Source organism: Coloeus monedula (assembly GCF_965178545.1).
Source record: "Coloeus monedula genome assembly, chromosome: 10".
NCBI lineage: Eukaryota > Metazoa > Chordata > Aves > Passeriformes > Corvidae > Coloeus > Coloeus monedula.
Window position 1 is genome coordinate 13,820,557 of NC_138790.1, and position 21,114 is coordinate 13,841,670.

Genomic DNA, 21,114 nt, shown 5'->3' on the forward strand with positions numbered 1-21,114 from the left:
TTTTATTCTTTAATGGCTAATAAATATTTTTTTCTTTTTAAGTTGCTTTAAAGTGCTTTACTTTTCCTTTCTAACTCTGAACTTTCCTCTGTGTGGCTGCCTGTGAGGTACTATTTCAGGTATAGTTTGGCTTTGTTTGATTTGCTTCTACAGAGCATGCATGCAATTAACCAGTCCCTCAGAGTTCACATCAGCATCACTCCATCTAGAAGCAGTCTTCATACATGAATAAGTGTTACACAGTAATTGTTAGCACAATAGGACACTTGTGCAATGGTGGGTGATGTTGATTATCACAAATGTTTAAAATTGTTTCCTTTTTCTTTTCTACCTAGGAGATGAAATTTATCAGGACATTTTTCGTGACTTTTCTCAAATGGCATCAAATAATCCAGAGAAGTTAAACCGCTTCCAGCAGTCAGATTCCCAGAAGTCTTAAGTATCAAGAAGGAAAAGAACCTGAAGCTTATAGTGCAAGTCTTTTTTCATTATAACAGAATGAATTGTATGCATTTTGTTAGATAGTTTGGATAAAATGACCACTCCAATGTAGCTTTAGATTGTGGTAGCTGGGGAAATGTATGAGTTGGTTTATGTTGTACAGTACATATACCTCAGCAGCTGAAGATGTTTAAAACCCCTGAGTACCTGCTAGCTCAGTGTAAAGCAGCCTGTTACACGTCCAGCGTTTGCAGCTCGCACTCGGAGGTGGCAGAGCGCGGCTGGAGCGCTGCGGGCTCCGACTGCAGGATGGTCACAGCAGCTTTGCTACCCAGTATCATCTACTGTCATCTGTCCCCCTGTTGCCATAGAGAATGTGCCTCTGACAAGAAGGTCTGGGTTGCATTTTCTGGGACTGTTTGGAAGGGAAATTGGGTAATGACTTACTGAGTTGTCCTTCCATTTGTGGGGCTGCAGCTCAAGAGATTCTCTTGTTCCTATGCTGACTCTGGTTAGAGGTAGGCTGTTCATAGCAGATGTGATAACTCCTGCCCTTTTGCAAGCTCTTTCACAGTGGAAGCTCTAGCACCAGGCTGGCCTTTATGCTGGTGACTGCAGGTCAGTCACAAAGGGATATATCCTGGGGACCAAACTCCTAAGAGCAGTCCATTTTCCTTTTATTTTTTGTTTTTCTTCTCCTCTTAAATTAAACTTTCAGTGCAGCAAGTATCCTTCTAAATGAGCATGTGGAACCTTTCATGAAAAATAAACTTAATCCTTTTGGACATGATGTGGGGTTTGTTTGTAGTATTTTGACATGAAAACTTGAAACTTGAGACATGAAAGTAAATATTGAGCCAAGGAAGTTTGTGTAGAATATTTATAAAAAGGCTGTTTCTACTTTTTGCTGTTCTCACTACTAGCCGTAAGCTCAGTATAAGTCTCATGTCTTGCAGCCACCCTAAATTTAGGCCAATCAATCCTTTATATGAGGAAGCAGTAGCCCTTGTATAATCTGCAGTGATGACAATTTGCTTTATTCAGTGGTGAGCCCCACTCCGCCCATGTGCATGTATAAAAGGCATCTCTAGATATATGCTTTTATATCAGGTTATTTATACCTAGATGATAATCCCCCTAAACCCCAAACCAACAGATGCAATTCTTTATTCTCTATTTGTCTGCCCTGTGGAGACGACTTAAGCAGAGTTTTTAGCTGGCATAGTATCAATGTGAGTTGTCAGTGATCCTAATAGCTGTGGCATTATGTTAACCTGCTGTTTAAGTGTATTTAGGAAACGAATTGGCTTTTCTCCAAGGAAAGATAAGCAAAACTGGGATAAACCAAATTGAAATCTGTAAACTATGGTAAATTTTCTGGCATGTTAAATTTTAAGAAGGTATTTCAAACATTTGTAATTTTGCATCAAATGTGTAATAATGTATCAAATCTGCATATTGTTACTGCTACAGAATTAGTAGTGTTGTAGAATTGTCCAATGGATTTTGTTTCCAAGCAGAAGAATCTTACAAGACAGTTCTTGCTTTGTATGTGGTCTAATTATGGTAGGAAAAGCAGATTCTGCCCATATAAAGTGTGCATTTAGTCTGAATAATAAGAAACTTAAGGATATCACCGGTAAGCAGTAATTTTTAGTAAGCTAGTTTTTAAATAGCTATGAAATTATAATATACTTCCTAATCAGCAGTATTTACCAGCAAATGGGTATTTTAGTAGATCTTAGAGAAAGTAAGATTCCTGGTGTACAGATGGGACAATGTAAGATATGACTGCATAATATACACCGTAGACATAGGCTTTTCTAAATGTTTGTCTTTCCCAGCCTGGCTGGCAGGCAGTGTATAGTGTGATTGGCTGGAATGTAAAGCTGCCTGAAGCTTAGTGGCATAATTGCTGTCTCAGTCCAGGCTGCTGGAAAAAAAGTCTGAGACATTTACTTCAAATCTCCACTGGTGACTTCTTCCCTAGCCACAAAATCTCTCTGACAAATTTTGCGGGATGACTTCTCTAGACTAAGAAGTTGCTTCCCTGTAGCTCTACAGATCCGTGTGTTGCATTCCTGAGTTTCATCTCTCTGGGAAACAGTATCAGTCCGTCTATGCTAAGGGATGAATCACACACCTGATTGACAGGTTGTGAGACTTGTCAGGAGCGCTGGAGTTTTAATGGCTCAGGGAGTAGGTGTGTCACTTGTGATTCTGCAGCCTTGTTCCCTTGTCCTTTCAGGTATGGTAGGATGTCCAGTATAAACTGCACTCAGTTAGAGCCTTTTTCAGGTCAGGTGCAATGGTGACATGTTGCTCATCAGCAGAAATTAAAATACCATTGAGTTACATGGAATGTGTTGATGGCTCGGTCTCACCAGGCTCTGGCAGGCTCCATGTTCCATCCAGAGCCTCTGTGACTCACAGGATTCAGCCCCCAGTAGTGTGATTATCACCATGGCTCTGAAGATCTGGATTCCATATTGAGTTTTGACTCATGTTAATCTTCTGCTCAGTAATATTAAGAAATTCCATTTCTATTACAAAGTGAATCTGAGCAGAATAGTAGGCAGTAAGGTTCCATTGTGGGTTAACATCTTGTACTTTGTACCAGGCAATGGAAAGGTTCAATTCCAGTTCATGTTTCTCTGTAGGTATGAATATAGTAGGTTTTAATTTGTGAGGGACAAAGCAGAATATTCCTAACACATTTTAAAACCATCTTTCACCTGGATTTTTAGTAATTTTCTACATTAGCCTGTTGAACCATAGTATAATATCTTTCCTATTTATAGATCATGTGTTCCAAGCCTCTTGAAACAACAAATGTTGAGGAAGTCAACATGCATTCTAATGCATCTTGATTTCAGAGGTGTAACTTACGTCCATTGCATGTTGATTAAAATAGTGTCTGTGGTGGCTCATTAGTGGTATCAATTGTTCTGACTGGTCATAAGGTTTCATGTTTTCTATTAATGTCAGTACAGTCCATATAAACTTAAATTTATGAATTATCATACTGAGTTGTGCCACTACTTGTGTTAGCTGGAATTTGTTCACGTGAATTTGGGTGAAAGCAGTAGATGGTAGAGGTATTTTTTTGCTTTCACAAACAGCCCACATTGCAATCTGATGGATGCATGTTCCAGGTGCTCATTAGTACATTGTGGACTTCAGGCTCTCTGCCCACTAGAACCTAATCCAGGAAGTCACTGATACCAGTAGCAGTCTTTCCACTGATTTTGGAGATTTTGGATTGTACCATTCATGGCTTTTAATGTTAGAGTGCTAAAGGATCCTGTATTAATACTACATTTTTCACTCTGTGGGGTTTTATATTTTACCTGTTTTTATACTGAGCTGAAATAGTTTTAGAAAATGCAACCAGACCTTCCAACTGCTGTCAGCAAATCCCCTATACAAGAGGAAGTTTCTCTTGTTTTGCATTATGACATCAGTACACGTGTGTTGTCCAAATGACTAGCTCTCCTGGACAGAGAAAAAACTTTGTAGCACTAAACTAAAAAGGTGAGAACTAGAACAAGCAGAGGGTTGATGCCATGTTTCCAGGACTTCGGTGCTTCTCTGCAGCCATCTGTTTTAAATTGTGGATGTTACTTCTGTTGCTTCATCTTGAGAATCTCAAATAACGCAGTGACTATGAAACGACCCTTTGATGAAACTGCAAATAATATGTAAGTACAAAGGATGTGATATTTTCACAGTGTCAAAAGGACTGAGCTGATTATTCTGATTCTTTATTACACAAAGTATTATGAGAATTGATTTTTCAGGCTACAATCTCTGCCCATTTGTTATAGACACTTTTTCCCAAGTTAAGAGTTTATGGCTTGTGCAGCCTGACAGCCAACATGCCTTGCTGCTGTGCTTACACAAAGGCACAGTTTTAAAACAGGGACAACTCTGGAAAGGCACTACTGGGGAAAAGGATGAGTGTACCACTTTGGTATATCCCCTTTCATATGCTTGCTTTATCTTTCTGTGTACAGTATTTTCTTGTTTCTCTTCCCATGGAAGGAGATGATAGAGGAGGAAAATTCCACTCACTTTTCTGTTAGGATCCTGAGTTTTCCATGTTTTGACAGAAATCGCCAAGAAATCATTGTTTCCTCAAGCAGAGACATTACACTCTCCGAAATAATGAACTTTTGTTTTTCTCTCTGCGCGTTCCTCTGTACTCGGTGTTTTTTAAGCATTCCAGCAGTAAAATGTAAAGAACCCTTCCCCCTCTAAGCTGTAACTGTACGGATTGTATACCCCGCCCTCCTTCGCGTTATGTACGGCTGTAGACTTTGTATCTAAAACTTGACTGTAGTTTCTGTAGTCTGTCGTTGTGCAGGGGCGGCCCGGCCGCGTCCCCGCCCTGCAGTTGGGCCGGGCCGTTGCCGGGGGCGGGGCCGTTGCCGGGGGCGGGGCCGTTGCCGGGGGCGGGGCCGTTGCCGGGGGCGGGGCCGTTGCCGGGGGCGGGGCCGTTGCCGGGGGCGGGGCCGTTGCCGGGGGCGGGGCCGTTGCCGGGGGCGGGGCCGTTGCCGGGGGCGGGGCCGTTGCCGGGGGCGGGGCCGTTGCCGGGGGCGGGGCCGTTGCCGGGGGCGGGGCCGTTGCCGGGGGCGGGGCCGGGGCCGCCCCGCCATGGCGGCGCTGCGGGGCTCGGCGCGCCGGGGCTGGGTGCGCTGCCCGCAGCCCGCGGCCCTGGCGGCGGCCGCGGCCGTGGCCGTCTGCGCCTTCTACTACCTGGGCGGCGGCGGCGAGACCTTCTCCAGCGCCACCCGCCGCCTGCGCGCCACGCCGCCCGCCCCGGCCGGCCCGGGGCCCCGCGGGCTGCACCTCCTCTTCATGTTCACCAAGGCGGAGCGCAGCCCCGCGCTCCGCGACAAGGCGCAAGCGGCGCTGCGCTCGCTGCTGCGGCACGGCCGCCTGGGCGCCGCCGATGTGCTGCACCTCCACCTCGTCACCGAGGGCGCCAGCCGGGACATCGGCCTCGGGCTGCTGCGGGACCTGCTGCGCGGCGCCGCCTTCCGCCACCAGGTGCGCGGGGGGCCGAGGGGCGGGCCGGGCCCGCGGGGAGCGAGCGGGGGGCTCGGCCGGGGCGTCCTGGGTGGTCTTCCCGCGGGACACTGGGAACAGCAGTCCAGCGGGAAGGAGCTCCCTCAACTAACAGCCCGTGTGCCAGCTCCCATTGCTCCCTAGTCTCGGGAATCTTGAGGGGCTTGTTCTGCATCCCCGCGGCTGCTGCCTGAGGGTAGGGAGGTGTCCTGGTGCAGCTCAGTGATTCTCAAGTGGGACTGGGCAGCAGCGTGGCCTGGGAACACCTCGGGCACTCCGCCTGTGCTGGAGAGGAGCCGTTACTCTAAGCAATGCTGCTCTCCTACAGACCCTGTTGCTAGTCCTGCTTCAGCATCTCGACACGAGGACCACGTGTGCTTATATCTCGATGGCTTCCCGATCAGAAGAGGAGGTTGTCCTGCTGGTAGTGGCTCTTGAGAGTGGGAGTGGAGAGCCTGCAGGGGCTGGAGAGCATCTACGTGTGAATGTTCCTACTGCCAGGGAAACGGTTCTGCCTCCCAAAACCAGCCAGTGCAGTTCGTGTAAAATCAGGCTTTTCTCGCATTAAACGGGTTTCTGAAAACTGGAGGGTTATTAAGTTCAGAGATTCCAGGTAACCTGGACTCCCCTGTCCTGAGGTGCTGCTGCAGAACATTGCTTGAAAGTGTCCCCTAGTCCTGCTGTAACTTTTATTGCTCATATTTCCTGTATTTCATATTAGCTGAACTCTGCCAAGATGTAACTCGAAGTGTAACCTTAACATTGTTCATACAGACACTTTCCTGGTAAATAATCTTACCACTCGTTTTCTTTAAACAAGCCCTTTCCTAGTGCTGGCCCTCAGTCAGGTCATGTACCCATGATGGGACACCCACACCATGCAGCAGTGCTTGGCTGTCTGGAGAGCGTGCACAGCTCCCTCAGGAGGATTCCTGCACTCCACAGCGGGGTGGACTGACTGCCCCATGATGGTGCAGTGCTGATGTGGCGCAACAGTGCAGCTCAGGTTTGTGGTATTATGCCCCCTGGAGTGGGAGGACTCCCAGGCCACCATGGTGTCTCCATCCCTTGCTGTCACGCCTTAATGTGTGGCTGCCTTACTGCCATCTGCTCCTCTGGGAAAGAAGCTTCCCTTCGGGCAGCCTTGCCAGCCTCACTTCTCCAGGGCAACATGGGCTGGGAGTTGGAGTTAGAGGCATAAAGTGATTTGTCTGTTATGGATGAGCCCCTGTCTGTAGGTGCCTGTGGAGTCACAGTGAAACCTGGAGTGTGTCTGGTACCAGAACTGATTTCCTGGGTCTAAGCAGGCAGCATGATCTGGAGGACTCAGGTGAGATCTCACTGAGATCTGCTCAGTGGGACAGCTTCTTCCCTCTTTCCTGGCAGACCCCGATGTATCCTGATTTCACTGGCTAGCCTATGGTTGGCACTATGATTTGGATCAGTCGTTTCTCTGCTTTTAGGTACAGAGCAGAAGCTGTTCTGCTTCTCAAGCATGCAGCCTTGCCCCTAATCCTGTGCCAGTTTCTGGAATACCAGCAGATGACAGCACCTCTTTATTCTTGCTGTAGCCTACCCCATTCCTCTTCTTTACCAGGAGGGAACTTCTGCCTACCTTGGACTTTCGGTACCGCTGTTAATTGTTGAAGGTGATTGATACTGATGTTCAAGTAGCTCCAGCAGTAACCCCTCTCCACCCTGAGACCTCTTGTTTACTGCTTTTCTTGGTGTGTGCTGAGCACTCTCCTGGTTCTTACGCTGTCTTCCTAGCACAGGCCCAGAGATAATGCTTGATAAAGTGCTCAGGGGGCACTGAGACAGGACTGATAAAACCCCCTGAACTTTTTCTTCATGAGGAAGCGATTCAGGCCCCGCTTCTGAAACTGCCCTTGCCCTCACATCCTGGCAAAGCTGGGATCAGTTGGTTCCTCTGTTAGAGTGAAGCCCAGAGTCAGACATGGATCGTAACCTTTGGGGAAGGTTGTGGGCAGCTTTTCTCTCTCCCTAGGCAGATTCGGTAACTTTCAAAGTCTCCTGGAGACTGAAGCAGCCGGCTGGAGCCCAGGGCCAGTGTGCAGAGAGTGAGCGCAGAGGGGCTGTGGGGTGCAGGCAGTGGGTGCGTGGCAGCAGCGTAGGCACCGGACCCTCCCGGCAGGGCAGGGCTGTCCGGGCGTGGGCAGTCGCTGCGTGGCGTCACCCCTGCCGCTGGCTGTGCAGATGTGTCCCGGCTGTGCAGATGTGTCCCAGCTGTGCCGCCGGGGTCGCGGCCGGGCGGCGGCAGCAGAGGGAGCTCGTGCTCCGCGTGTGAGGCCGGGAGGCGGAGGGAGGAGCCAGCCCGCGGCCGTGCTGCCCGTGCGGGGCCTCGTGGGGGCTCTTACCGGGGCTTTGTGGCAGCAGTCGCAGAGACCGTGTCCCGCACGCGGGTGGCAGGGGCATCTCTGCAGCCTCTCCCGCCCCCTGGCCAGCGGGAGGTGCCCGGCAGCGAGCCTGGGCCGGCCTCGGCCGACACTGCTTACAGAGAGCCCCCGCTCGCCCCGTTTCCTGCCACTCCAGGCTGTGTGCTGTGACTCCTTGTGCGATTCCTATCGCTTATTGATTCCATTTCCCTGCCGCAATACGAACTACACGTTCGGCTCTCTACTCATCCTGGTTCCCTGTTCAGATGAGCCCCACGAAGGATGCTGCTGGGGTGGTTGCTTGGGTGGCTGTAACAACACTCTGTGCTTGTGGAGACCTGCGAGGAGACCCGACATGGGAAAGGAGGGAAAGTTAAAGGGAAAAGAAATGCAGGTTGTTTTTTCCTAGTGAATCAATAGAAAGGGCCTTTTATCAGTGCGGGACGTGTGTTTATAATACTGTGTTTGTTCAGGAAACCCCTAGAACTTACTTTTCTTAATGTCCTCAGCAAATGTGGTCGGATTTAGCTACAGGGATTTACTAAAAGCTGTTACACAAATAAATAATGAAGTACAAAATTAGCAGCAGATCAACAAGCTGTGCTAAAGTCAGCAGTGAGAAGGGAGGAAGCCCTCACAGTCCCAGAGAGGCAACCTGGCCTGTGGCTACAGGAGAAAATTCAGCTGTTCAGGAGTTTGCTTTGCAGAAGTACAAATGGGTGGGCAAAAGACACATTTTCCTGTTTTCTTTGGCAGGAGCGGAAGGCAGATGATGCTGTGTCTGGAGTTTCAGGAGTATCTCTCCCATAACTTTTGTCCACTGGTGCTTGGCAGTGTGCTCACTTCAGAGGTGACTGGAGTTGGTTTGACATTTTTCCCCCTTTCCTACGTACTGTACACACCTCAGGCTGCCTTTGCTGGATGCAGAAGGCTGGTTACAGGTGCTGTATTTCTCTTCCATGCTTCTCCAGTCCAGCCAGACCCCAAAGCTGCCCGTGCCGAGCTGGGCTGGGAGCAGAGCATAGTACATTCCCATGCTGGTGGTGCTCAGTTCCATGCACAGGCTGTCAGTGTCTTTACACCTGGAGAGTAGTGGTGGCTTGCTTGTTTGGTCACCTGGGGTGGCTGCTGTCCTGCTCGTCACAGCCGGTGTCACCACGATGGCACAACCAACCACGCAGCTCGGCAGGGCCAGGGCGAGGTGCTGCCTGATGGTACCGGTAACAGAGTTTCCTCCCCTGCAGTGTCTTGGGGGCTATGCTGTGCTATCCAAAGCCAGGTGTGGCTCCTGATGAGCTCTCCCAATGCACTTTCCTGGTACATGTTGTTCTGTGTTTTTCCTGCTGTTCTGCTGCAGGCCTTGGCTCGGAGCCCAGCAGCCGGGTCAGCAGCAGTGGGGCCGCCCTGCCGAGGGACGTGCTGGCCACAGAGCCTGCATGAGGGCTCCACAGCACCTGGCTGATGGCAAGGGCCGGGGCCAAGCGTGGGTGTTTAGGGTGCCCTCCCCAGGACAGGGCCATAGGGACTCAGCTGTGCTGGTCTTCCAGTGGTGCCCTGCCGTGGGCTCAGCCATCCTGGCCAGTGCCAGGACAGGCCCATCACCTCATGTTCAGCATACTGCAGTGCCACGAGCACAGGCCCGCTTCCAGCGAGCTCCTCTCTGCTATGAGAGCACTTTGGTCTGGGCAGTGTGTTCTGTAAAAGGCTGTGGAAGGAACAACCTCCAGACTGCTCACTGCCTCCATCTCTGCACCCCCCTTGCTGGGCATTGAAGCAGTCCCTTGTGCACCCCATAGAGAGGATGGTCATTGCACCAGCACAGGCTCAGAGCCACCTTCTCCTCTGAAGCATTTGGCTTGGTTTAGGTTTTCTTTTAATTAAAAAAAAATTTTAAAAAGCAAATGCTCTATCCTGCATGTTTTAAATGTATAGTGCAGGGCTCCTTGTTCTTAAGCAGATGAAGTTGTAGTAGGGAAAAGAAGTGACACCATAGAACCGTTGAAAAGGACCTACAAAGACTGTGGTTTGAGTTCCCTTTTGAGGGCAGGGCCAACTTGTGGAAGTGTCTTGGCATCCCGCAAACAAGGAGGATAGGTTCCCCTATCCGAAATTCAAGTACTGCTGCAATGTCATGTCCTCGCTGGACTTTAGCTCCAACGAGGCTTTTCCTGCTTTCCCTGACCTGAAGAAGGCGTCACGACCTCGAGTTTCCACACTCAAGTTCCTGCACTCCCCCTTATCTGCACCGGGGTCATGTCCCTCATCTCTCCTAATTATCCTCAAAATCCCTCTCATTATCTTTTGTGATTCAGTGACCTGTATCCTTCTGTGGGTATAACGAGCTGCATGAAAGTTCCTGTTCATTGGACTTTGAAGCTTGTAAAATTTCAGTAGCTGATAAGGTGCATTTGGGGTTGCTCCTGTTTCTGGGACATAGCCACGGCTGGCACAGGCGTGCCAGGGCCGTGCTGGTGCATGGGCTCTCGCAGGGCTGGGGGATGCAGAGCAGTGCTGGCTGAGCACCAGCAAAGCTCCAGCACAGGCAGGCTGAGATTCATCTACAGAAGTTGCTTGGCACTGCTGTAGTTCCTGATGTTTGGATTTTCATCAGCGTGCTGCGGCCTGTCCTCCCTTTCCCCCTGCAGCCCTGACAGGACGTGCTGCAGAGCTTGCCTCCATGCCGGGCTGAGGAGCAGGAAATCCGGGCTGTGTCCCTGGCCCTGTCACAACCTGCCTCTGTATCAGGGAGCAAGCCTTGGTCCTCAGGGTAAGTGACGTGGTCTGGCTTGGCTCTAATCGGCAGGATACCAGAGCCTGGAGCAAACTGTCACCTCTTCTGATGCACTCCATATGGGAGACCAGATAAGTGCTTGCATCAGGCGGTGGGAACAGACCAGAGAAATACCCCAAAACATGGAGCACACTTGGTTGTGTGAGAGGATTCAAGTCTCTGCTCACCTTACACGAAATGGATGTAAAAGTCCTTCCCTGCTTTCCCTGCACTTGACTGGTTGTTGTGTCAAGAGGATGCGTCAAGAGGATGTGCAGCCAGGCCCCTTTGTGTAGCTGCAGTGCCACCAGCACTATTTGTGCTTTAACAGCCTCCCCCCTCGCCCTGTGCTGGCTGGGGCTGAGCAAGGGCTGCTGGAGCTGGGCCTGTCCCCAGAAGCGGCGGCTGAGCAGTGTTTCTGGTGTCTCTGCCAGGTAATAGTCCATGATGTGAATGAGCTGACAGAAAAGCTGTTTCCCATCGTTGAGGCCATGCAGAGACACTTCAGCGCTGGATCGGGGACCTACTACAGTGACTCCATCTTCTTCCTGTCAGTTGCAATGCATCGCATCATGCCCAAAGGTAGGTCTCTGCTGTGCTGCCTCCAGCAACACAGGCTCTGTTTCTCTTCTGCACAGAGATGTTATCCGGTGCTATTTGAAACACAAAGTTAATAAACTTTTGGGGTGGTCTCCTGGGATTCTCCTCCTTCCTGCAGAGTGATGGACCCATCAGTCCAAGACCACATGCAGGTCTCCACTGGCATGAGTGACAGGAGGTTCTCTTTGTCATATGGCAGCTGGCCCTGCCCTTATGCCCTGGGATGGTAGGAGAGGTGAGACAGGAGCAAGCAGGCCTGTTCTGTGTGTGTTTACAGCCCCCTTCCCCTTGGGGTGTCAGCAGAAAGAAGTGCTCTGTGTCTGTGGTGTAACTGTGCACTCTTGAGCATCAGCAGGGAGTAGTTGTCGAGTCTTGCCTCTTGACTTTAGGGAGCTTTTGGAAACTTTGCTTGACAGCCACTGATCACTTAAGTTTCCTTATTATGCCTCTGCTGTTATCAAGTGCAGAAACAGCGAGAAATCTGCAAGAAAAAAAGGCAGCTGGCAGAAGGGACTTGGCTCAGTTGATGCCATTTTCCCCCATGGCTGTGTGCAGTTGCCTCTCATGGAACCAGCATCCTGTCCAGTCTTTGGTTGCACAAGTAGGGTGTTGTATCCTTGGGCTCCAAACCCCTTCACTGGAGCTCCTACAGCCCTACTTGTCCATTCCCAGTGCTGGTCCCTGGGCTCTTCCTGTCAGCTGCCTTGCTGGCCTGACGCACCAGTGATGGCAGCAGCCCTTCCTGGGCTGGTCACTTGTCCTCCTTGGGCATGGCAGGCTGTGGGTGGCAGTGGTGGCAAGGAGCCCTGGGACCCTGCCTGGCCATACACCTGCCCTAGGAAGAGGTGACTAGCCTCTCAAAGTTGTTTGTGGATGTCATACAATGGTGGCCTGTTCCCACATGTGTGCATGTTCCTAGGGCTAGCACTGGTGGCACCAGCAGCTTGCTTGGCATCTGGAGCCTCTGCCCAGCTGTAATACTCCCTGCAGACTTTCTCAGGTGCACTCTTGCTGAGATGTGAGCAGATACACCTATCCCGTGCCCCTGCTGAGTCCTGTCCCAGTTTGGCTCTACCCAGGAGCTCCTACCTCTGCTCTGCTTTGTGAACCTTCCTTTGTCCTTTGTGGACTTGCCCCTGTCCTCCCTGCATGGCCATCCCACACTAGCTCATTAAACAAAGGGGCAGTGGTGGCCCTGAGGGTCCCATCCAAGCTCACTGATCATTACTCTGTGGGCTCCAGCAAATGTGCTGTACTTGGCTCTCCCTCAGACTTGGGTAATTTTGTGTGTGTCTGGTGCTGTCTGCACTGTGAGTGCTTTGAAGTACACTGCATACAAATGATGGTATTAATGCTAGCTAATTCACTCCTCCTGATTCCCTACTCTGTCTTTACTGTGTGCTAAAGATATCCCTGTTGTGCTGCCTGCCAGCAAGAAGCTGCTCAGTCTTAAATGCCTTTTCTCAGTTCATCAGCCCATGAGGCATCTCATCTCTTGGAAAGCTTGTTTGCTCTCCCTCAGCCTGACAGGGCTTTCAGTGGTCTGTTTGGGGCACAGGATGTTTAAAAAGGCATTTTTACAGTTTCATGAGTTTAGTTTTTGTTTCAGAAGCTGCTAGTAAAGCTGATTTATATTTCCCTTGCAAGGGAGGTCAGGTTTACTGTGCTGGGTGCCTGGTGATTTATGGGGCTGGCGGGGCTTGCTGGCCCCCTCCCTGTGCAGCCGGCACCGAAGAGGAGGCATCAGGAAAGGCTGCAGCTCTGCTGCCCACTCAGGCTTGCAGTTGATGTGAGAATGGTGCTGGGCTTCTGCTGCTAACCTATGACACCTCCTCACTCTGACAAGCCAATATCTACTGGTCTGAAGAAGTCACTTTGGAAAGCTGGAGCAGAAAGGACCAAACCTTCTTTTTCAAGCAGTGTTATCATTATTCCTGGTGCATTTCTTTGCCATTTCTTCTGCCTTGAATGCTGTATTCTGCCCTGAGTGCTGTGTCTTTTTGTGCATCTCTCCAAGCACATCTGGCTCCATAGCATTAGCACCACTTTTTTGTGGAATCCAGATCTGATTGGAAGCTTGAGCATCCTCTAGCAGAAATGAAGGCCCTGATCTGAATATTAAACTCTCTGGTGTGTTCATTTATATTTACATTTATCAGTCTATAGGGGTTTTTTTCAGTAGCAAGCAACCTTTGTACTAAAATTGCCTGGCTTTAGTTTACCAAATACATAATTTTTTGAAGGGAGGCATTTCCACACTATCATGACTTAGTGGTTTGTTTGGAGCCTATGGGTTGTGACAGGGCATTGACTTTGCAGACCGATGGCACTGGAAACTGAACACCAGGTTATTTTTATTTTTTTAGGGCCTTTTTTCAGTCATATGTTTGCTCCATGCACATTGCACTGAGGGTAAATGAGGTTTGCCACTCAGCTGCTCTGTCGTTTACTGTTGCTTGGGATCTTTGCCCAAAAAACTTTCAATCTAAAACCTGCAGCTGCCAAGTTATAATATAACAGCTTCTTAGCTGGTGTAAATCATGGAACGCTCTTGCCTTAAATGTCTTACATCAGTGGAGTTAATCTGATTTAAACCAGCTGGGGAGTTGGTATGCAGCATGCAGAAGTGCAGACTGCATAACTCTTGTCTGTGCTCGAGGCTCATAAATCCCATTTTAATGTGGTGTGGCCAGGCCCGGGGAGCTGGAGTGGGGCTTGATCCATCAGAATGGTTCTGCAAGCGAGGGGAGAAGATTGATGGGAAAGTTACACAGAGAAGACAAGCAGGTTCAGGCTTAGAAGGAGCTGCCAGGATGAGGACAATGCCAGCATGAAATGGTCTTGAGACTTGCAGATCAGTGCAAGGAGGAGAAGGGAGGACAAAGACCTGGGCCTTTTCACTTTCCTTTTCAGTGTACCCATCCAGAGGGGCCCTCTCCCTTCCTGACTGGCTTCAATCCCTCTATCACTTGGCATTTTAGCTGTGTAACTGCAGGGGGCCCAGCAAACTTTTTATCACTCTTCTATGGATACATGAAGGAGTAATGGCTGGGCAGGTCTGCCTGGCAGGTGAGGTCTGGAGACAGACTCCTGGTACCACAACTGAGGGGAGGAAGAGTTGAGGTGACAGAAGGGCAGCCTGGGAAAGCTGGGAGCTCCCCAGGGAATTCTTGGCTGCCATTCTTGGCCCAAGTCAGGTATTTTTCAGAAAAAAGTTGTTTAACAAGTGGTCATCCTCAGCAGCTGGTGGGCCAAGGGAGAGCCAGCAGCATCCAGCAGCTTGGGTAGAGCTTTGAAAACTGCCACTTAGTGTTCAACTCCATTGGTGTTGCTGATGGTGCTACAGCAAGATGGCCCTGTGGGAGAATAAGGAGCAGAGGGAAAAGTAGACATGATACAGAGGCAGCTTTGTGGCTTATCTCTGCCAACTTGGACAGAGGAGTGGAGTTCATTAGCTCAGGGGAGGCTCTGAAACCTGGCTGATGGTACCGTGCTTCACATGGAGTGAGGGTATTTAGAAGAATTGACTGAAGATGGTATTTGACAAATTGGAGGCAGCAGGGTTTCCTGGCTGGTACAAACAGCTGGCTGTGTTCATGGGGAGTAGCAGCATCCTCCTCCCCCCTGGCAGCATGAGCGGGAGTTCTCAGGGTTTCTCTCTCACTGTCCAGCCCAGCCTGAAGGCAGAAGCTGTGATGAAGGGTGGGAAGATGAGCATGGGTTGCAAAGGGCCCCCGGGCTCTACTGGGTGTGAGGTTAGCCCTCCTGCAGCATGCTGCATCTTCCAGGTGCTGAAGATGCACCTGGGTACTTGCTGCCTGAAAACTCTGAAGCTTGTTCTGCAGGTGAATTTGGTAAATCTGTTCATCAGAGGCTTGTAGGGAAACTAAGCAGCAGTGGGAGAAGTGGGTAAGTTTCTGTGTGACTAAACAAAGATGTGGAACTATGAGGAAGGGGAACAGAGTGGAACTGATCATTATGTGTTGCTGAAATTTATGGCATATCAACATGGTCTGTTGGTAAAAAATGAAAGAGGTTTGGAGAGGGCAGTGGCTTCTGTGTGGGACAAGCCTGGCTGACTGGGACCCTCCAGTCTGGAAGGGGGCTGGCTGAGGGGGTTATGGTGTGGTCCATGAAGCCACACGAGGCAGAAGTTTGTACAACAACTGGGAGACATCAAAGTTGGTGAGAAGTGTGTTCAAAAGAGTGTGGTGATCTGTAGAGCTCCTTGCTGCAGGATGTTGTAGGTGCTGGGCTGCCTCATGGATGAGGCCTCATGGATGAGGGAATCATGGACAGCTGTGTGATGGACAGCAAGCCTCAGTGTGTCCTGGAGCTGCCAGCTGTGCCAGGAGGGACACAGCTGGGTGTAGTGGGAGGAAGCAGGGGGGGCTGCTGTGGGTGAATTAGCAGCACTGTGCCTGGGGAAGTGACTGCCAGCAGAGATCTGTGCCTTTGGCTTCATAGCGGGTGTCCTGACACTGCCTGTGACACATCAGGATCAATGGAAAGCCCAGTGGTCTCCCTGGCCTCAGCCTCTGAACAAGGCAATTTCTCCAGCTCATTATCAACAGCTGTACTGATTGTTAAGCATAGACCAGATTATAATGGTGTTTGTCCAAGCAGCCTGATAATGACCAAGCCCCAGTCGCCTGGGGTTTGGTCTGCTTGCAGCAGAATCCAGCTGCTGGCTCCAGCTTGGTCTCCCACGAAACTGATATCAGCCTTTGTCTGCTCTGGGAGTACCAGCCCGGAGACAGAGGCCTCTGTGAACATCAGCTTATGCCTTTCCCACCGAGCAGAGCTGGAGGGAAGGCAAAGGCCAGCGAGGAGATGTGTTGGAGCATGCACTGAGCGGTGCTCTGCTTTCTCAGGGCACTTTGCCTGTGCACCTGGAGCACTCCTGCCACTGGCTGTGAAGGTGGAGAGCCTGGGAGCTGGGGGAAGGGGTTAAGCACAGGGGTACCAGGTAAACAGTCTGTGTACGGGAATAATACTGTGACAAGTAACTGTCTTCTGCTAGTGTCCTTCTGGAAAAGCCCACAGGCAGCATCCTGAAGACATTGTTGATTGCTTTGTAGGGATGTGTGCATGAGGATTCAACGTTGCATCCGCGCTATTTGAATCACAGCACAGGATTGCCCGGGTCGGACGCTGCTTGCCCATGGGGTGCCAGGTGCCCATGTGTGATGTCCCCTCAACAGCACCCATGTGCAGAGTTATGCTGCACACATCCTGTGTCACACAGGGCATCAGAGGTCTCTGGGGTGGAGCCTGGCAGAGGGACATGGGGAGGCATCACTCTCCCTTCTTCCTCTTGTCAGCTGCGGAGCAATTCCTGGTGCACAGGACAGCTGCCCACAGAACTCAGCAAATCACTGTAATAATTGTAATAAGTGAGCATTTTGAAAGTGTGTCACTCCTGATCCTTTCCTGCTAGCTGAGCATTGCCATCATTGCTGAGCCCCACCACATCAGGGAATGCAGAGATGCAGCTGTTGGGAGAGCGCTGGGAGGAGAGTGCCTGTGTCCCAAAAGCTTCAGGGTTGATGGGGAGATGTTGGGAAAAGGCACAGAAAATTGGGGTCTGTAGTGGAGTCATGGGAGTTGGCCCCAGAGCCACGTGCTCCCAAACCGCAGTTCCCAAGGGATGCTGCAGTAGCTGAAGGATTTACTTTCTGGCAAAAATGTTTCCATCTTTACAGGGATAGAGGGAGTGTTAATAGTTTCTGATGTGCTCTCATAGCCTCCCTCCCTTCTTCATACCACAAGCATGTGAAAAACATCCAGATTCCCTTCCCAGCCTATCTCTGGGCTGCATGCGCTTATGTCAGATCCTGTGATGGGGAGGGAAGAGGCTGGAGTGATCAATTTGCGAGCAATAGGGAGAGCAGTGCCAGCCATTGTTCCTTGCTGGGGTGAGCCTGTTCTGCTGAGAGAGTTGTTTTCATGATGTTTTTCAGGAGCAGGCAGCAGCAGACCTCTGAACAAACCCACCCCAGGTAAACACCGGAGGCTGTGGCCTTGTAGAGGGGTCCACATCTGCTGAGATGAGCTGCTAACCCCGTCTGGCTGCCTGTGGGACGTGCCTCTCCTGGCAGGAGAGTGCATTGGCCCCAGCTCTGGTGTGGAGGAGGCATCAGAAAGGGCTGCTGTGGTGAGGGGGACACGGATGCTGCTCAGCAAGTGCCTGGAAGCGCCCTGCGTGCTGCGTCACGGCACAGACCCCTTCCCTGTGGCACTGCTGCCTCTGGGGCCAATGAGGCCCGCAGCCCCCGGGGGTAGTGTCACTTCTCATCATTTCCACTGGCTGCCCCTTTGCTGCAGTGCCACCATCGATTATTTTTTGATGTCCTAGATCTGTCAGGCCAGGGCTGGCTGCTCCCCCTGCTCCCCACGGAGCATCAGGGTCTCATCACCCAGTGCTGTGGTGGGTGCTGCCCTCCTCTCTCCCCAGCCCATCCCCAAAGGGTTGGAAGCTGCTGGGGTCACCTGGTGTTGATGCCAGGGCTGCTCTCCCCCACAACCTCTCCCTGCTCTGCCATAGCTCATTAGAGCTTAGCAGGAAGAAACAAGGACAAAATCTGCCTGCAGCCCTTTCCCCCAGCGTGTGCAGTTAACTGGGATGTGAGCCTAGAAAATTTATTCTCCTGTATCTCTTTTTGGTTTCCCTTTCCATCTCACCTGCTCGTTACTTCACAGCTTCCCATCCTCTCTTTTTAATTTTTTGCAACTTGGAATCAAACCTTATTTTGTCTGATTAAAAGGTTTCCTGCTGCTCTTCCTTCAGCTCCAAAAAGTGTTTTCACACTCCTCCCCCAGCAGAAGTATATATTAAATACAAGGCAAACAGCATTTCCAGCTCTGTCCTGAAAGCTATCGCGTGCTTAGCGATGTTGCTACCTTGGTGTCCAGTTAAGAGCCAAGGTGTTGAGTACTGCTAAATATTAGTCCCTCAGACCTTGATGAATTACAAGGGGACACTTGGACGCACAGAAAAAATTAATTTCCTGGGACAAAACACATCCGTCTCCTGCTGAGTCTTCCCTTTCCCTCAGGAGATGGCTGCAGGGTGTGGACCAAGGTGATCAAAGTGATGCTGCTGTCAATACCTGGGAACATTGCTGCTGCTCCAGACCCCTGAGCTTACCCAGGTGCCTGCCCTGCATGGGTGGTAGCAATGATTTGTCATCTGTCTCCGGCAGACAGCCTAATTTTTTTATTAGCTGATAGGCTGATTAGCTGATGTGCTGCAGCCACTGCTCTGCTCTGTTGGGTGCCTAATCAGTGCTGCAGAAACCTGGTTAGCAGCCAGGTCTCTGGGGCACATCGCCTCCTGCACTGCCTTGGAGCTCTGTGTGCAGAGAGGGAGGTTGTTTAATGGGCAGGCAGCTGCTGGGCTGTCCCAAGGAGCCAAGGGGACCCTTGGCTGCTTGGCAGATGTGAGGATCTGTGTTGAAGTATGCAGCTCAAAGGTAAGCTGTACTGCACCTTGGCAAGCTCTGCTGGGACAGGGCTTTGTAGCATCATCTTCTTTTGGGAGGGTGGGCTCTGGAGCAGCTCCGTGTCCTGGGAAGGGGGACTGCAGCCCCCCCAGTAGCCAGCACACTGAGAGCAACCTCTGAGGACCATGTCATGCTTGCACACGTGCACGTGTGCCGCTGCCTTGGCTGCTTCCTCTGGGCAAGGCTCTCCAGTGCTGCCAAGGTTGGCCGGGCAGGCAGCAGTGACTGATCCTGGGCGCAGAGGGGAGGCTGTGTGTGGAGAAAACAAGGGCTGGCCAGGGGAGCACACAGCCAGAGAGGAAGCTGCTCACAGCCCTGCTGACAGCAGCAGGGAGAGTGGCCAGGGGCAGCTGCCAGTGCGGGGGGGTGAGCCAAACCCAGGGAGCCTGTAATGAAGGGCAGGAGAACCCAGCTTGTTTGTGTAAATAAACTGTGTGCCTCCACACTGGGCTTGTTGAGGTGCTGGCATCCCTGCCTGGCACTGCAGCTGTTCTCGTGCCCTGCTCCCTGTGCAGCTGAGGCTTGTGGGGACAGCTGGCTACTGCTGCTGGGCAGCACCCTCTGAATTGCACAGGGACCTCTGGAGCCTGTCACCCACTCTGCATCCATGCCTGGCCATGGTGCTGGCTGTGGGAGTGGAGTTTTTCTTGGCCACACGTCTCTCTGAGCCAGTGAGGGCGGAGGATCCTGGTTTCACAGCCAGAACAGGCAGCTTTGTGGATCCACGTGTTGCTGCTGCAGGCACACTGCCTGCTGGAGCTGGCGGCTGCTGCCCTTCTCCAGGAGGTTTATTACCCAGGGCAGCCATTTAAAAGTCACTGCAGGTCCTTCACAGGTCCTTCTTTCCTTGGGATCTTGTCCTGTCATTATGGGGCAGCTAAAAAACCTGACTGAAAAAAGCATTGCTCAAAGCGATTCAGAGGTGGAGGGGAAACTGTTCAGGTGTTCCTGGCGTTTGTAGACCAGCAGACCTGAGATCCCCACCCCTTCTGACTCCAACTCAGAGAGCTTTGGTTGCTTGGTTCTCTTCCTTCTGGTGGTCCAAGTCAAGTGGCAAACTGCACAGCCATCCCCTGGCCTTCCCCACACCCTGCTGCAGCCCCACAACACCCAGAGCTGCAGCCAGCAGGGGACACTCCCGTCACTTGGCTGCACTGTGTCACCCATGCTGGCTGCAGCTGCTGCTGGCCCTACAGAAGGGTCTCTGAACTGCTCTGCCTCGAGCAGCTCTCTGTCCCAGCCCTTGCCAGGCCATCACCCAGCCACTGCCCATGCTGCCTCCTGAAGGATGGAGCAGGGTCTTGCCTCCTTGTGTTGCAGGGCTGGCAGGTGCTGGCTCCGTGGGAAAAGGCAAAGTGGTGTGCCTGGGTCACACAGCTGGGTCAGCAGTCCCAGCAGTGCCCCTGTTGATGTCATCTCTTAAGGTGTCTCTGGCCCCAAAAGTCACTGCTGGGATGCAGAGGAGGTGTGGGGAGGTCAAGGTGCTCCCACCTGATCTGTGCTAAGTGCCAGGTTAACAGCTGGACTCAATGATCTTAAAGGTCTTTTCCAGCCTAAACAATTCCATGATTCTGTGTTGGAGGAGTCTGTCTGGGTTGGCATGGAGCATCAGAATGCTTTAGTCCTTAAAAAAAGGTTTGTTGAGACAGGTGGAGATGTCAGTGCAGGGAATGGTGGGAGCAGAGCCAAATTACCACCAGCCTTGGTGAGAGGTGTTTGCCTCAGGAGTGTGTGTGAGATTCAGGCACACCGCAGCCTGGTGGGGTGGTGTCCTGTTCCCTCCTGCTATCCCACTGTTGCTTGCAGCATCTCCTCTGCCAGACCAGCTGCAGGCAGGATTTTTAACTCTGAGGGGGCTGAGCTTGTGTCAACACGAGCCTGTCAGTGGGCTGGAGAGTTATAGCACTTAGAGTAGGTTTTGATTCTTGCTTCTACTTTACATCTATTAAACCACTGCTCAATTATCAATTATTTAGACTGCAATGTTTGCTGGACAGCTTCTGCCCTTTGTACTGTGATTGCATTTCACTATTAAGTTCCTGGACACAACTCTTTCCCCTCTCCACTGCCAGTGGTGGCATGCTGATGCCTAGGACTGTGTGGTTTGCATGGAAGTGGAGGGTTTGGATCCAGGGCCAGCACTCAGACCCCAGCCCAGCTTCTGCTCTCTGTGCTCAGCTTTGCCAGGGAAGCGACCCTTGTACAGAAAAAGTTGTTGGGATGAGCATAAATTACTTTGGCTGCAGAACAGCCTGTGCTGCTCTATGCAGGCTCCTGCTTCTTTGCACCTCCTCTTCACCTGACCCTCCACCCATTGTCTTGTAGTTATAAA

At 51.2% G+C, this 21,114-nt stretch overlaps 2 protein-coding genes across 3 annotated transcripts in view; both read left to right on the forward strand.

Annotated features, from left to right (window-relative positions):
* ACAP2 (ArfGAP with coiled-coil, ankyrin repeat and PH domains 2) overlaps positions 1 to 4,782 on the forward strand; it is a 63,946-nt gene extending 59,164 nt beyond the window's left edge. For both annotated transcript variants that reach the window (XM_082287680.1, XM_082287681.1), the window contains one exon: positions 336 to 4,782. In XM_082287680.1, coding sequence (XP_082143806.1) covers positions 336 to 439 — 104 coding nt within the window. In that variant the 3' untranslated portion in view covers positions 440 to 4,782. The remainder of the gene's footprint in view (positions 1 to 335) is intronic.
* Positions 4,783 to 5,087: 305 nt separating this feature from the next.
* The window catches only part of XXYLT1 (xyloside xylosyltransferase 1), a 33,691-nt gene continuing 17,664 nt past the window's right edge, over positions 5,088 to 21,114 (forward strand). The window contains exons 1-2 of the mRNA XM_082288055.1: positions 5,088 to 5,493; positions 11,112 to 11,259. Of these exons, the coding sequence (XP_082144181.1) occupies positions 5,098 to 5,493; positions 11,112 to 11,259 (544 nt within the window). The 5' untranslated portion in view covers positions 5,088 to 5,097. The remainder of the gene's footprint in view (positions 5,494 to 11,111; positions 11,260 to 21,114) is intronic.